Below are 15777 nucleotides of genomic sequence, written 5' to 3' on the forward strand. Positions count from 1 at the left end.
GGTATATACCGTTATTCAGGTGTAAATAAACAAGAGGCTGAAGGTGTTTAAGCCTTTTTAAGAAGTGGACAACAACAACAAATATACAATTGTCTACTGTGCATCAGAACGTTGCAGCATGAAACAGTGCAAAGTTAAGCTAAACCAACATTCAGATAATTTGCCTTTACTATTTTAAACCATAATGTTTGGAGCTCAAAAAAAGAAACTGAAAATCAATATGGAAGAAGAAATAGCATATGCCAGGCATTACCAAGATTTCTTAAGAGGTGTTTGACTCAAATGTAAAAAAATAAAAAACACAGCACAAGTTGAATTGATTATTCTTTAAAGATAGATTAAGGACAGGGAATGGGGGAGCAAGAAGAGAAGACTGAGAAAGGGTATAGGTTGTTTTGAATTAAAATCACTGTAAGTTACAAAATCAAAGGTGACTCATCATCAGAGGACCAAGAGGCACCAGACAGTGTACAAAATACATGCTAACTGTCACTAGAGAAGGAGTAAAAAAGTAAATATTAAAATCTCGAGCTCTTACAAGGAAGGGCAAAAAAGCAGAAAGGATTTCAGTAGAGCCCTCAAAATAAGCATCTGCTGTCATCTCAAATCCAAAGGCTACCTTAGACATTAAAAAAATATTTTTCACATTACCTCTTGCATCTAACATCTAATTTCAATATTAGCTCTCCTGATAAATTTCACAGAACATCTTTTGTTTTGCAAAACAAACACCTTGTCTGGGGAAATGGAACTTGACAGTTCTGACTACCTCTGCTTAAGTACAGTCTTGCTAGACCAAAGAAATGTTAATACTAACTTAACAACTGGCAGCTATCTAAGTATTGGTAATTGTGAGCTCTTAATTATATTGTGAAAACATCATGACACCAAGCCAGCGTATCAGTTTCACCAAATGTAATAACCTTAAATGATTATGAAAAATAAACACTTAAAATGAACAGCAGAGATAGGAATTATTATTTAATGACATCCCAAATTAATATCCAATAAAGAAAACACATTGTAAAAAGAAAGGTGAAAAAAATGATTAACAGTTGCAAGAAAAAAACACACACAAATTTGGGGAACCAATAAAATATCAATTGTCAGTAGCATTCAGGACAGCAAGATTTCAGGCTTGTATAAATTCATACTCAGTCATGAACACATCCACCTTTGGATACTGCTAGTAAATAAAAGCAGCAAAAATGCAGAAATAGTCAGCAGATCCTTTTGATCTGTACCTGAAAAAAATAACAGCTGCATTTAATCTTATATAATAGTAAGGAAGGAAAAAAGTGTTTGTATTTTTAATCAAAGAAGCTCTGTGGCAACACTTTGAACAACTGCCAAAGATTTCACATAGCTTAAACTTAGTCTTAAACTAGTCAAAGAGAAACTTGCTTTTGATCCGTGAGAAAATAACACACTGATTAATTTGGAGCTCAGTCAACAGAGGTGTAGCGACTATTATCATTGACACTTGTCATGTTAAACTTCAGAAAAAGGCCTCAAGCAAACAAGCTTGTTGTCCTAAGTACATTACAAACGTATCTTCACTGATACAGTGCATCTGAAATTACGTGAAAGAAATTTCACTTGGTATGACATGGCACCTTGATTAAAAAAAATCTGCACTGGAAGAAGCTATTAAGGGACTGTTTAAACGCATTAAACATTCTCAAAATGCATTAGTACAAGAAGACAAATGTACTATGCAAGGTTCTGCCATGCTCATCAAAAGCACACTCGTGCACCACCATATAGTAATATTATCAATTATCGGGATGATTGAAAGATTTTGTTCATATAATTTACAAAGGATATGAAACTCGGTGCTTCAGTGCATAGCAAACCCATAATCTTAGAGTATGCAATTAAGTCTTTGAGTTGCCATTAGATATTTTGTTACAAGGCTTAATGTAAAGAGCTCCAGGAAGAACTTCTACAGCTTCTGTGTACCCGCATTCAACTACCTTTTTTTAACCTTTATTATAGATTCACAATATTCCTATCCTTAAAAGCCACTAACAAATTTCACCAGAAATACTAAGCTCATGAACCAGAAACTCTAAAAGCACAAAATGTAAGATGCTTCACAGGCACCAGACTGTTCCACATCTTTCTGCAACTTCTACAGGATGTGCTCCAGGTTCGTTAGTCCAGACTAAACTCAGCTGACGACATATGCTGCTTTAGTTTAGAGAACAGCTTTTAACTGTGCCCTCTACAAGATTCTTAAGATATGAATCGCAAGACCAAAGACAATCTTTTCTTAGCTTGGATCCAGGAAAGCGATGACATAAGAGTTAATATTACACTGCTCACCATTGCATTTTTCCCCTCTTCCTCCTTTAGGAACTGAGAGAACAGAGTAAATAATAAGAATCTGGAGCCTAATATAAGGCAGAGCTAATCATACCCTAGCCGCCTATAACTGGAAATAGGCAATCCCATTTTCAGCTAATCCTCTGAGGAACTCACCTGTACTGCTCATACACAAAGTACATGAGGGATTGGTGAAGTGCATGGGTATATACCTGTATCAACTTGGAGTACTGCTACTGGACAAGCTTTTTCTGAAGTGTCCCAGAACCTGCACGCTGCATGAACAACAATCCCAAGCAGCTCTCTGTAATGTGCACTAGGTCTTTCCTTCCCTTTCACTCCTCATGACATGTCATGGTTCTATATCTTGTTACGGGGCTGACCCAAACAGAGTGGCTAGAAGCTACTTCCTGATCAGTAAACCATACCCCCAGGTAACTCAGGTCAACTCTGTTTCTTCATCCTTGAATACACAGTGAACACGCTCCTCTGCATTGTAATACACCTGACCACAGCGCAGATGTGGCTCCTCCTGCTGGTACCAGAGCTCTTCATTGAACTCTGGGAAGAAGAAGGCAATTTCTCTGCTGGCTGATGCTGGTGAATCTGTTAGAATAGAGGAAAAAGATGAGAGATGATAGTCTTGCACCTCAAAGATGCACTACGTTTCAAAGGAAAGGGCAGAAGCTGAGGATGTAAAGAAAAGTGCCAGGCTTGGTTGTAACAGCATAGGTGCAGGTGGAATCTGCAGAAGAGATAAAATCATGAACTTTGACACCACAAACAGAAAGTAAGCAAAGGCAGCCAGAACACCTTCATTCACTCCTCACTGATCTCTAGTCCCTGCCCAGCACTCAGCCAAGAAAGCCTACCTGAGCCATGAGTGGTATTCCTGGTGTCAGTGAGGCCATAAGCTCCTCGGATGGAGTCTGGGACACTGTTTCGGGCTCGGAATACTTTGGTGGGTCCCATCAGGGTTCTCCAGAGGGTGATAGCATTCTCATGGGCCAAGATATAAGCCCACATAGGGCCACTACGAAAAGGACAAGGAAAGAGCAGAAACAGGTAAGGTTACAACAGGGTATAACTTCCTCATTCTTATAAATATGACAAGCTCCAAGAAGCAAATTAGCGCAACTACAACGCAGTGCTCTCTGAGAAGAGATACAGATCTACTACGACACTAGAAAATAAGACCATGGTTTGGAAATATAGCATGCGTGTGACCTCCTCCTAGGTGATGACAACCAAAAACAGCCGGGATGCCGTTCCTGCAGGGTCGATCCCTGCTACCTGCCCACCCCTCAGCCCATAGCTTTCACCCTCAGCGCATCACAAGCACCGTCTCCTGCCGAGATGCATCCCACGCCGAGGCGGACCCCTCCGGATGCTCGGGCAAGACAAGGGTCCGCCTGCCACGCGAAGCAAGCTCCCTCCTCGCGCCCCGCGCTGCCCGCCCGCAGACGCGGCCGGTACCTGGCCATGAACTCCACCAGCCGCTGGTAGAAGAACCGCCCTGCGGGAGAAAGGCGCCTGGAGTCACGCGGCCCGGCCCGGCCCGGCCCGGCCCAGCGGCCAGGCCCGCCCGCCCCGGAGCCGCGGGCCACCCGCGGGCCGCCTACCCGCGTGCTCCCGGTAGAAGCGGCGGCTCTCCTCCCGCCCGCAGCGCAGCTCCTTGGCGCGCACGACGAGGAACCGGTTGCTGAGGATGATCTCGTGCACGGCCTGGAAGGCAGGCAGAGGCGCGGCGGCTGGGCGGGCGGCGCGGACCGCCGGCCCGGCGCGGGCGGCCCGGCCCCCCCGGCCCTCACCTCCAGCACCAGCGGGTGGGCCACGGCGTCCGGCTTCAGCAGCGCCAGCGTCAGCTGCAGCGGCCTCCCGCAGCGCCCCGCCACCGCCATCGCGCCGCCGCTGCCGGCCGCGCGACCACCTGACGGCTGACGCGCGGCGGGGCGGCGCCGGGCGGCGGGGCGGCGCCGGGCGGCGGGGCGGCGCCGGGCGGCGGGGCGGCGCCGGGCGGCGGGGCGGCGCCGGGCGGCGGGGCGGCGCCGGGCGGCGGGGCGGCGCCGGGCGGCGGGGCGGCGCCGGGCGGCGGGGCGGCGCCGGGCGGCGGGGCGGCGCCGGGCGGCGGGGCGGCGCCGGGCGGCGGGGCGGCGCCGGGCGGCGGGGCGGCGCCGGGCGGCGGGGCGGCGCCGGGCGGCGGGGCGGCGCCGGGCGGCGGGGCGGCGCCGGGCGGCGGGGCGGCGCGTGTCGCGTAGCAGCGGGGACGCGGGGGCGGCGCCATGGCGGAGGCGGCGGCGGAGCAGGCCCGGGAGGAGGCCGCGGCCGGCGCCGAGGAGGCCGTGAAGATCATCTGCTTGGGCGACAGCGCCGTGGGCAAGTCCAAGTGTGTGGCCGCGCCGGTCCCCGCCGCCCGGCCGGGCCTCGCGGAAGGCGAGGGGGCGCCCGGGGGCCGCGGCCTCACCCTCCGCCGTTCTCTTTCCGCAGGCTGCTGGAGAGGTTCCTGCTCGACGGATTGTATCCACGCGCCGCGCCGCCCGGACCCCTCAGTTCCCGCTCGTGCCGCCGGGGCCGCCCCCTCAGCCGGCCGGGCGGTGGGGCGCGGCAGAGCGGGCGGCGGTGGGGGGGCGGCGGGCGGCGGGCCCGGCCCGGGGGGCTGCGGCGGGCCCGGGGGGGGCTGCGGCGGGCCCGGCCCGGGGGGGCTGCGGCGGGCCCGGCCCGGGGGGGCTGCGGCGGGCCCGGCCCGGGGGGGCTGCGGCGGGCCCGGGGGGGGGCTGCGGCGGGCCCGGCCCGGGGGGGCGGCGGGCCCGGCCCGGGGGGGCTGCGGCGGGCCCGGCCCGGGGGGGCTGCGGCGGGCCCGGCCGGGGAGCGCACGCCGGCCCGGCGCCGGCAGTCGCTGCGGGTGAGGGGACGTGCGCCTCCGTCGGCTCCTTAACGCGGTCGCAGCCGCCCCCAGCAGCTCTCCACTTTCGCCCTGACGCTGTACAAGCACCGCGTTCGCGTGGACGGGAAGCCGGTCCTGGTGGGTAAGTGCGGAGTGCCCTGGCCGGAGTTCCGGGGGCCCCGGGGACGGGGCGGTGCCGGCTCCGTGGAGGGAGGGTGACGCCGACGGTGCCGCTGGCATACGCAGCAGTATAGAGACCCCAAAATACGGCGGGGGAGGTACTTGCAATGGGCAAAGAGATGCCAAATGTCGATTTGTAGTAGTCAGGGAAATGGGAGAACGAAGGAATCAGAATCACAGAACTGCGGTGGTTTCACACTGATAAACAGGTAAGCTCCACTGTGCGCCTCTGTCACTCCCCCTTCTGATAGAAGTCCCTTCAAAGCTAAACCAGTTTGTGATTCTGTGTAATAGGTTTACATGGCAAGGTTTTGGTAGCTGGGGCGGGGGGGAAGGGATGGGACGCGCAGGGGTGGCTTCTGTGGGAAGAGCTGAGCAGCTGCCCCATGTTAGATAAGAGCCTGTTTCAGCTGGCTCCAAAAGGGACCCGCTGCTGGCCAGAGCTGAGCCAATGAGCAATGCTAGTTGTGCCTCCGGGAGAGCAGATTTAAGAAAGGAAAAAAACTGCTGTGCTACAGCAGCTGGGAGAGAGGAGTGAGAAAAAGTGAGAGAAACAGCCTTGCAGACACCAAGGTCAGTGAAGGAGGGGAAGAGGTGCTCCAGGTGCTGGGGCTGAAGATCCCTGGAAGCTCATGGAGGACCATGGTGGAGCAGGCTGTCCCCCTGCAGCCTATGGTGTACCACAGCAGAGCAGATCTCCATGGTGGAGCAGACTCTAGGCTGGAACTGCAGCCTTCAGAGAAGAGCCCCCATTGGAGCAGGAGGCTTGGTGGGAGCTGCTGCCCATGGTACAGACCCATACTGGACCAGTTCTTGAAGAACGGCAGTCTGTGGGAAGCCTAGGATCAGTTCAGGAAGAACTGCATCCCATGGGAGGGACCCCATGCTGGGGGGCAGGGGAGGACAGTGAAGACGAAGGAATGGCAGAGATGAAGTGTTACGGACTGAATGCATCCACCACTCCCCGTTCCCCTGCACAGCTCAGGCAGAAGATGTAGAAGAGGGTGGATGGTGGGGGAAGGTGTTTTTAATTTGGTTTTAGTTCTCACTGCTGTAATTTGGTAGCAGTAGGCAATAAAGTTACATTAATCTTCCCATGGTGAGTCTGTTTTGCCCATGATGGTAATTGGTGAGTGAACTCCTTGTCCTTATCTGAACCCATAAGACTTTTTTCATCACATTTTCTCCCCTTGTTCTTTTGAGGAAGGGGAGTGAGAGAGTGGCATGGTAGAGCTTAGCTGTCCATCAGTATGAAAGCACTGCAGTTCTGTACTGCTGCCTGTGTCACTACAATTTCTGCATTTTCAGAAACCACAGCTCTGGAAGGGACTGTGAGATGTCATCTAGCACATCTCTATACAGGGGAAATTCTTTACTTAATGACAGTCTTCACGGATACTTACCTATTTCATTTAGTCAAAGACTTCTAATGATAAAGACTGCTTAGGCCATCTATTCCAATATATGTGTCCTTACTGCTAGAAAGTTTCTTGACACTCAGTGTGAATCTTCTCTATCCAAGGTAAACCAGTTATTTCCTATGTTTCCTGGGCACGGCACTGAAAGTTTTTTCCCCTTTCTGCTTGCATCAGTTTTCCACATGTTTGAGTGTTGTAGCTTTTCCCTTTATTTCTTCTCTCTTTTAGGCTAAATAACTTCAGTTTATTCTGCCTTTTTCACAGGATGGATCTCTGGTGATTCTTGATGCTTCCTCTGAATTCTGTTCAGTTGGTTCATGATTGAAATACGCTTTACAAAATTAGAGACGATCCTTTATCAGAGACTTGCTGGTGTATATTATTGCTTTGAGTTAGGAAATGCTGCAATGCTTAAACAACTAGTATCTGTAGTGTAAGAAAGCACAAGGTCTCATTTTGCTGTTTGAGTTTGGCCAGAATCTCCATGTACATCCATTTTTGCCTGATTTCCTCTTTGTTGGAATGCATTGCTTCTGAGCTTGGAGGAGGTGATCATTGAATATTAACCAGCTTTCTTGGGCTCCTCTTCTTTCCAGGGCTTTGTCCCATAGTACTCTACCAAGCAGATCCCTGAAAAGGGCAAAGTCTGTTCTCACAAAGTCCAGGGTAGCAAGTTTGCTGTGCTCCCTCCTTGCTGCTCTCTGGATCCAAAACTTCACCATTTCATGGTCACTGCAGCCAAGCCTGCCCTTGAGTTTCACATTCTCCACCAGCCCCTCCTTGTTGGTGAGAATGAAGTCTGGCAATGCACCTCTCCTCATGGGCTCTTTTATCACTTGGAGAAGGAAGTTGTCATCAGTGCATTCCAGGAACCTCCTGGATTGCCTATGCCCTGCTGTGCTGTCCCTCCAACAGATAATGTGGCGGTTGAAGTCCCCCATGAGAACCAGGGCTTGTGAAAGTGAGGCTGCTTCTATCTGTCTATAGAGGACCTCATCTGCTTGGTCTTCCTGATCAGGTGGCCTGTAGCAGACTCCCACTATAATGTCACCTGTCCCTGCCCTCCCTGTAATCCTGACCCATAAGCTCTCAGCTCCTCATTCATCCCCAGGCAGAGCTCCATGCACTCCAGCTTCTGATTGACATGGAGGGTGATGCCTCCCCCTCGCCTCCCCTGCCTGTCCTTCCTGAAGAGCCTGTATCCTTCCATTAACACTCCAGTCATGGGAGCCATCCCATGGTCTCCGTAAAGCCAATGAAGTCATAGCCCTGAAGGTGTGTGTACATCTCTAACTCCTCTTGTTTATTCCAATACCACGTGCGTTAGCACAGAAACATTAAATTTGAGCCCCTAATGAAGCTGCCTTACTGGCTGGAACACCTTTGTGTTGCTCTTCAGGTGCTCTCCTGCTGACCCATGACCTTTCTTCAGGCTCTGGGCATCTATTGCTGACACTGGCATCAAACTGGGAGGAACAGGATCGATTGAGGTTCCCCTCCTCCAGCAACTCTAGTTTAAAGCCCTCTTCACCAGCTTGGCAAGCCTGTGACCGAAGATGTTCTTCCCCTTCTCTGACAGGTGGACCCCATCAGACGAGGTTTCTGAAAGCGAGTCCCATGGTCTAGGTAGCTGAACCCCTGTCTGTGGCACTAGTCCTGTAACCATCTGTTGATTTGCCAAATTTGAGTGGCCCTTTCAATCCCCTTCCCTTTGACCAGCAGGACTGATGAAGAAACTACCTGCGCTCCTGCGTTCCTTACTGCTGCTCCCAGGGCTCTGTAATCCCTCTTGATACTCCTCAGACTGCTCCTGGCTGCATCGCTGGTGACCACATGAAACAGCAACAGCTGATAATAGTCCTTAGGCTGTACAAGGCTTGTCAGTATCCTGGTAACATCCCTGGTATGAGCCCCCTGGTAAGCATCAGACCTTCCTCAAGAGTAAATCAGGTCAACAGATGGGCACCTCTGTGCCCCTCAGAAGAGATTTGCCTACTACTATCACCTGTCACCTTTTCTTAGTTGGACGAGTTGTTACACAGGGAGCAGACTGTGTTGTCTTACTCTGCTCCACCATCCCTGCAATAGGTCTTTCCTTCTCAGTCTGCAGAGGGGTGAAGTAGTTTTGTAAGGGCATCTGAGGCTTTGGGGGAAGACTCTTCCTCCTGTTGATCCTTGTTGCTGCCAGCTTCCACCCTCCAGTGTCATTGGTCTCACTCCCTTCAGTGAGTGACAGTGAGGGAGTTTTGGGCTGTTTGGCTGTGCGCTGTGATTCCCCTGCAGATCGTGCTAGGATCCAGCTATCCAACTCCTCCTCAGCCTCCCTGATGCTACGCAGCCTTCTCACTGCCTCCTGCAGCTCAGCCACCTGGTACTGGAGGTCCTCCTACCTTCTGCAGGCAGTTCTGCCGCTTGTCCCTGCCCCAAGGGAAAGATCCAGGCACTTCAAGCAGTCGGGAGTCTGTGCTGCAGCCTCGCCTTTCAGTAGCTCCGTCTTGGTGGAAGCATCATCCACGGCTGGGGCAGACAGCACAGACCACGCAGCCAGACCCACGGCCTTTGCCCTGAGACAAGTGCCCACCATTCTGCCTTGAGGATCAGGTAGGGTGAGCACCCCTGATCTGTGCAGATGGGCAGGGAAAGGAGCCTGACTGCAGGGTTAAGGTGTTCTCAACGCCTCCCACTCAGCCAGTGGAATGGCCTTCCCTCATGGGGCGCCGTCCTGCGCCAACTGCCACGCTGTGCTCCTGAGGGGCTGCTTATGTGGGGGTGTGCTGGGCCGCCCACGCCTCCGCAGCTGCTCTCACCCCAGCTGCTGGCCCCTGGCAGGTCTCTGTACTCCCCCGGGGCTTCCCTGGCTCAGGAAACGCCCTTGTGTGATGTGTACAGAACATGCCTGCCCGGAGCTGATCGCCTTGGCAGTAGGTCATGGTCACTTGGTGTTTGTTCCTTGTAAGTGAGGATTCTGGAATGGCACATTGAAAGAGTCAAGCAATTTTAGAAGCTAAGCAAAACTTCCCAGAATGAATGCAAATGTAGTCTGATGAATACTTGCCTATAATTTGGGCAGTTTAAGAAGTCACGGTCCAGAAAGTCAGATACAGTATCCAGTCAGAAACTAACCTGTATTTCAATACCAAGTAGACACAAAGGGAAGTGGCATAATAGTCTTTATGGAGACTGGGGTGCTTCAGTCTAGCTGACAGCATAACTACATCTAGTGGTTCTTACTTGAAGCTGCATAAATTTGTACAACATATAAGACACAAATTTTAGCCCATAAATCCAGCAAGAGGAGGGGGGAAAATCTCTACTTGAGGCACACAAACAGAAAATGGCATTAAAATATTGATGACTGTTCAGGTATGCTTCATGATACCTAGTATACAAGGTACTTAATGAATTGGGACCCGTCTGTCTCAGGCTAACTTCATAATCTTAGAAGCAGTTGTGCCCTTGGAAGGAGCAGATTCAGACTGTCTGGGAGAGTCAGTGGAACCTTTCATTTAGCAGGCACCTGGCTAACACAGATTAACACAGACGTAAGAAATCAAGCTGTCTCAAGACATTTGGATATTGTTTTTTATTGTCATCTCTAGTGACAAAGTACCATACATTGTTACTACTCTTTTCACCTTTGACTAGCTTTATCTTACTGTTCTTATCTGATGACTTCTCTTTTGCTAGAATGTTTATACCACTGTTGTAGCTAACAAAAGATCCTAGTTTTGCATGATTTCTTGGTACTGGAATGTTTCAGGTTAGTGAGGTGAAACCTAATGTGTGACCCTGAGTAGATGGGCAGGTCTTTGCATCCTGGGTTTCAGTGATAAGGAAAACAGAACTTAGGGCATTGTATCATCCTCAGCTTGTTTTTTGTTTGTTTGTTTGTTTGTTTTTCTGTCTTATAGATTTCTGGGACACAGCTGGACAAGAGAGGTTCCAGAGCATGCATGCATCCTATTACCATAAAGCTCATGCTTGTATCATGGTAAGGGCAGTGTCCCAGCTGTGATCTGGTGGAATTTTGGCTGATGGGGTTCCAGTTGACACTTGGCCTGTATGTTACTTTTTCCAATTATACTGTCCTATATTTCTTGTCTCTTCCAGTTGTTTTAAAAAACTTTCCTACATTGTTTCCTATTCTCTCACCAGATAAAGCCACTGTAGTTGGGTATGTTTACCTTTCTTGTATCTTTCCAGATAGCACTAATACTGTATGCCCTGGGTTTTCTTTACTCTAAATTTCCTTTCTTTCATCACTGTGTTTCCAATAATGTGGTATGTACAACTAAATGCATTTCTTTAGAAGCAGTCCTGTCAGGTGATGTGAGGGAAATGGCACTCTCTTCTTGCTCTGCAATGTGACTTTTGAATTATGTAGTACAAAACAGTTTTAACATGTTCTGCAGAGGTACTACATAAGATGTTCTTCTCTGGTCTTCTGCCTTTACTATTTTCACATACTTTGAGCTTCCCATTTTTCTAGCTCAAATGAGCTTTGTTTTCTGACTCCTAACCCACTTAGGTCCCTTGGTCTGTATTAGTACTCTAACTTTTCACTATATCTCATCACTTGTGAGCATCAGTCAACTTTACTGATATTTTAATGTAATTGTTATATTAGAGAAGCCTCACATCTGACCCTATTGACTTAGCAGAACAGGTCTTTCCCAGTGATATGTCATGGGTGATAAAGTGCTTGTCATTGAATGAAATAAGCATGTAAAGGAAAATGGGGGACTGTTGCCTGCATCATGCAAAGAAGGGGGCTGGCTACATATTTCAAGGCTTGCTGGATGTTCTCCATATTCTCTTTCATGATTTCTAACAAAGGCCGGTTTCCCATGTTTATGTCCTCCTGGGAAAATTATGGATGCTGTACATATGTTTGGTGCGGTAGTTTTATCAGGAGCTGTCCTACCGTTGAACCCATGATATAGCTGGTTCTTTTTTGGAAGGTGTTTGATGTGCAGCGAAAAGTCACCTACAAGAACCTGAGTAGCTGGTACAAGGAGCTGAGAGAATTCCGCCCAGAGATCCCTTGCGTTGTGGTAGCCAATAAAATTGATGGTGAGTATATCTTCTTCTTTTAGCCTCCCAGAACTGTGAAGTTATTCTCTTCTTACCTATTTGTGAAAGAATGTCATTCATCTGTTGGGTCCAGATAAGTTCTTGAATATTAGTCCCTCAGGGGGCTGTGTTTTACCAAATAAATAGCTGGGTCCTCTAGTGGCCTTTCACGGTGTCTTATAGGCTCTTGTCCTTGTTTTATTAGCAATTAAAATACAAATTTAATCAATTTAAAATTTATTCAAGCGATGTCCTTCCAATTCTGTCCTTGCCATGCTGCCCATTTCATCCAGCAAGTATACAAAAGCTGGAGCAGTACTTAGTCAAAAATTACAGGATGTCTTGGTGGAAAAGGAGCATAATCTATTCTGCGGCTTCCCCTGATGCACTCAGTAAATGCCTTTGCATTGCTAATTCAGTGTGCAGGTTTCCATGGGACTCTTCCATGCCACAGTATCTAAATATACCTGCTGGAAAACTTGTTCACCTTCCACTGCAGATGACTGAATGATTGCCTCCTCTTAGGAATGCTAGCTAGGCTTTCATAACTGCTGTTATTTAGGTTGTGATCTGTCTTCCGCATTCCATGAGAGTGCATAATGCATCAGCATCAGCTTTCTGCTCAGCATCTAAGAGAGAAGACATACCCACAGGTCCACAGTCTCCTGCTCTATTGGTTTTCTGTCAAGTACCATGTCAGACACGGGCATCCTTGCTGACATTCATAGTGGAAAGTCATCACAGCTATGAATAGGTGTCTCCATCTGAATAAGGTGTCTGGGCTCCCACTGCAGTTTGTGGAAGTTCATTTGATTCAGTGGTGTGGTTTAGGCTATGATGATCTTACCTAATAAAAGCCTTTCCTACAGGATGTGTCAAGTCAACCTTGAATCCACTGATTGCATGGACTGTACAGGAAGCCCAGACAAATGAACTTGCTGTTGACAGTCATATTATAGATACTACTTCTGTGTAGATGAATCCTGCTCCTAGTGTTCTATGTGAGAGTGGACACTGCTTCAAGAAAGTCTTCTCCCTTACCTTTGCTGTATTCCACCAGGACAAGGAAATGATCACTCTTAACACAGACTCAGCCTGTGAAATGGTGGAGCCAGCTTCCTGCAAGGAGGTAGAGAGTGGCTGCCTGGGCAGTGCTCACTGGCAGGTGTTTGGTCTGAACTACTTCAGCTGTTGCTTCTGTGAGAGAGGCGAGATTGTCTGGAGTCATCCTCCTTCTGTGCATACAAGCTGTCTGTTAGTCAAAACTTTGAGCTGTTACTGCTGTGTCAGCATGTTCTATAACTATGAAGTAAATTTATTCCAAAACTGAAAGCCTCTGGCCTACTGATGTTGGAGTAGCTGGACCTAATTGCCCGCTAAGTAAAAAAAAATATAACAGTTGAGTCATTTGTACACTTGTACAAAATGTACATTTGTCATTTGTGATTTTTGTCTTTGATTCACAGTAATATAGGTTACATGGCATAAGGGCAGTGAGCAAGTACGGTTAAAACACCCAAACTGGAAGGAGGGGCGTGGTTTGTGCTGTCAATGGTATCCAGGTCATGTGGACACACAGCAAAATCACAGGGATGTACCTAGAAAATATTCATAGTTGCTGCAAAGTGATTGAACTGATATGTTCTGAGCTGCAAAACATTATGCATTTATAGCACATCAGAATCTATCTATAATGCAGTCAAACACCGTGGATAAAGCAACAAGAACTCTTTCCTTTTTTTGTCTTCTTGCCAATTGTCTGCTGATGCTGTTGCTTTTAAAACCCTCTAGCTTTTGTGGATTCACCTGACCTTGTACGGCAGAGACCAGGCCATGACAGCTAAATCAGACTCTGGTCTCCATCTGTTCCATCATCCCTGTGTATGTTGACATTCTGCCTACAGTGATGCTTTACTGACCATTTTTGCTTTTTTTCCTCCAGCGGATATGAAGGTGACCCAGAAAAATTTCAACTTTGCACGGAAATTCAGTTTACCCTTTTACTTTGTGTCTGCTGCAGATGGCACTAATGTAGTGAAGGTAAAACACAGCTGTTTGGCTCAATGTCTGTGAGAACTCTGTACAGTCCAAGGACATGGACACTGCTGTAGGCACAGAGAGTAGAAAATGGGCTGGTACTTCTGCGTGGCTACTCATGACAGTCATGTTAACTAGAGGTAGTTGTAGAGTGGTTTTTTGTTTGTTTGTTTTTCCTTGGGATGTGGGTACAGTTTCCACATATTAAAGAAACCCAGTGCCCTTTGCTTTGAGTGACAAGTGTTCTTCTCATCAGCTCTTCAATGATGCTATCAAACTGGCCGTTGCTTATAAAAGAATTCAGGAGATTTCATGGATGAGGTCATGCAAGAACTGGAGGTAAGAAAGGCCCTACTTCCTGCACTCCTTCCTCTCTTAAATGATTATTAGCTCTGCCCTTTTCCGCCTCAGTAAAAGCAGAGCTTGTACTGAAGGATGAAACTTTGCAGGAAGGAGAGATATGCCTTATGCTGGTGACACCACTAGGTTTGTGTGCTGTTCATATCTAGGTTGGAAGGGGTGAGGTAGCGACCCTCTGAAGAGCTCATGTTGCCCTAGCCTGAGCTTGAAAGAATCACAGCAGAATGTAGCTGTCATGATTTTCAGCATTTCCTTGTCCTACTTCTTTCCAGAGCTTTGACCTTGAGAAGGAGAGTGAGAATTCGTCGGATAAGGAGGAGAGCTTTCCTGAAGAGAAGCCCCCATCTGCCTAAGGACCAGACCCTGAGTCTATCATGTCTCTCTGCTCCAGTTGTCAGGGGCTAGTTAGAGCTGTCCTCCACAGAGGAAAGCAATTTTTCTCATGCCCTGAGAACTCTGGTGATGGGCAGCTGGGCCTTTCTCCTTCTTGTCAACGACCGTGACCTTCGTTGACTGGGCCCTAACCCTCTGCACATCAGTCAAGGAAAGGGTGAAGTATCCACACTGTTACTAGTTACCGCATGCTTCTTCAAGGCAAAGCTTGCTGGGAGAGCTAAGCCACTGCTGGACCTGCAGAGAAGGGTCCTGCTCAGATGCTTTAATAGTATCTACTGGAGAAAACAAACACTAAAGATTTTTTTTAAAGGTTTGAACTTGGGTTCTTCTTGCACTTTTGTTATAAGGCAGTCCAATTACTGTAGAGTTCAACTGCCAGCCCTCCCCATTCATTTCACAACCTAGCCAGTGCTGACTTTCAGTCCACCCCTGTTATCTCTGCTGCAGTTTCTTTGGGTTTCTCTTCCCCATTCTGTTATGGGGCAACTAGATCGGTAGACTTCTGGACATAGGAAATTTCTCCTTTCAGGTCCTCTAGTATTTAATCGGGTGGACTCTCACACCCAGAAGGCTTCTCCCATCCCAGGCTGATGGATGTGGCTGCTCCTGTTCCCATACATGATGTAGTGTGCATTCCAAAGAGCCGGGTACAAGAACACAGAGACATATACGATTAAAGCAGATGGCAAAACAGAATCACACAGTCACAGAATGGTGGAGGTTGGAAGGGACCTCTGAAGATCATCTAGTCCCAACACCTCTGCCGAACAGGATCACCTAGAGCACCTTGCGCAGGATGGCATCCAGGCAGGTTTTTGAATATCTCCAGAGAAGGAAACTTCACAACCTCTCTGGGCAACCTGTTGTAATGCTCTGTCACCCTCACAGTAAAGAAATGCCCTCTCGTATTCAGATGGAAAACAGATTAACACCGGTAGAACAATGTCCTTACCAGCACTCATGTAAACATAAGCACCACTTACATGATCGTGAACACAAACCAGTAACTCCAAAGTTATCAGGACTGGTGTTCAGTGGGGAAATATGCATGCAGCTTCACTCCATAAGCAGAGCAGATTTATATAGCCTTCAAATAATAGC

At 48.7% G+C, this 15777-nt stretch overlaps 2 protein-coding genes across 3 annotated transcripts; one reads left to right on the top strand and one right to left on the bottom strand.

The window, feature by feature from the left end:
- Positions 1–968: 968 nt before the first annotated feature.
- Positions 969–4298, bottom strand: NME6 (NME/NM23 nucleoside diphosphate kinase 6). Of its 2 annotated transcripts, XM_066992618.1 has the most exons (6): positions 4140–4297; positions 3951–4053; positions 3805–3844; positions 3201–3361; positions 2757–2934; positions 969–1244 (listed from the first exon to the last, which is right to left on the bottom strand). In XM_066992618.1, exons 1-5 carry the CDS (start codon positions 4227–4229, stop codon positions 2768–2770), a joined length of 561 nt encoding a protein of 186 aa, XP_066848719.1. In that variant the 5' UTR covers positions 4230–4297; the 3' UTR covers positions 969–1244; positions 2757–2767. The 2 variants fall into 2 exon arrangements, with proteins under 2 accessions (XP_066848719.1, XP_066848691.1); XM_066992590.1 differs by having other exon boundaries at positions 969–2934; positions 4140–4298.
- A 253-nt stretch (positions 4299–4551) lies between these two features.
- Positions 4552–14993, top strand: RABL2B (RAB, member of RAS oncogene family like 2B). The gene is given in 9 exon segments (XM_066992734.1): positions 4552–4714; positions 4816–4845; positions 5275–5354; positions 10722–10801; positions 11772–11883; positions 13826–13923; positions 14177–14213; positions 14216–14259; positions 14553–14993. Coding segments are annotated over 9 exon segments (666 nt in total). The 5' UTR covers positions 4552–4610; the 3' UTR covers positions 14634–14993.
- Positions 14994–15777: the final 784 nt, after the last annotated feature.

The sequence above is a fragment of the Anser cygnoides genome, chromosome 1, assembly GCF_040182565.1.
Source record: "Anser cygnoides isolate HZ-2024a breed goose chromosome 1, Taihu_goose_T2T_genome, whole genome shotgun sequence".
NCBI classification, from domain to species: Eukaryota; Metazoa; Chordata; class Aves; order Anseriformes; family Anatidae; genus Anser; species Anser cygnoides.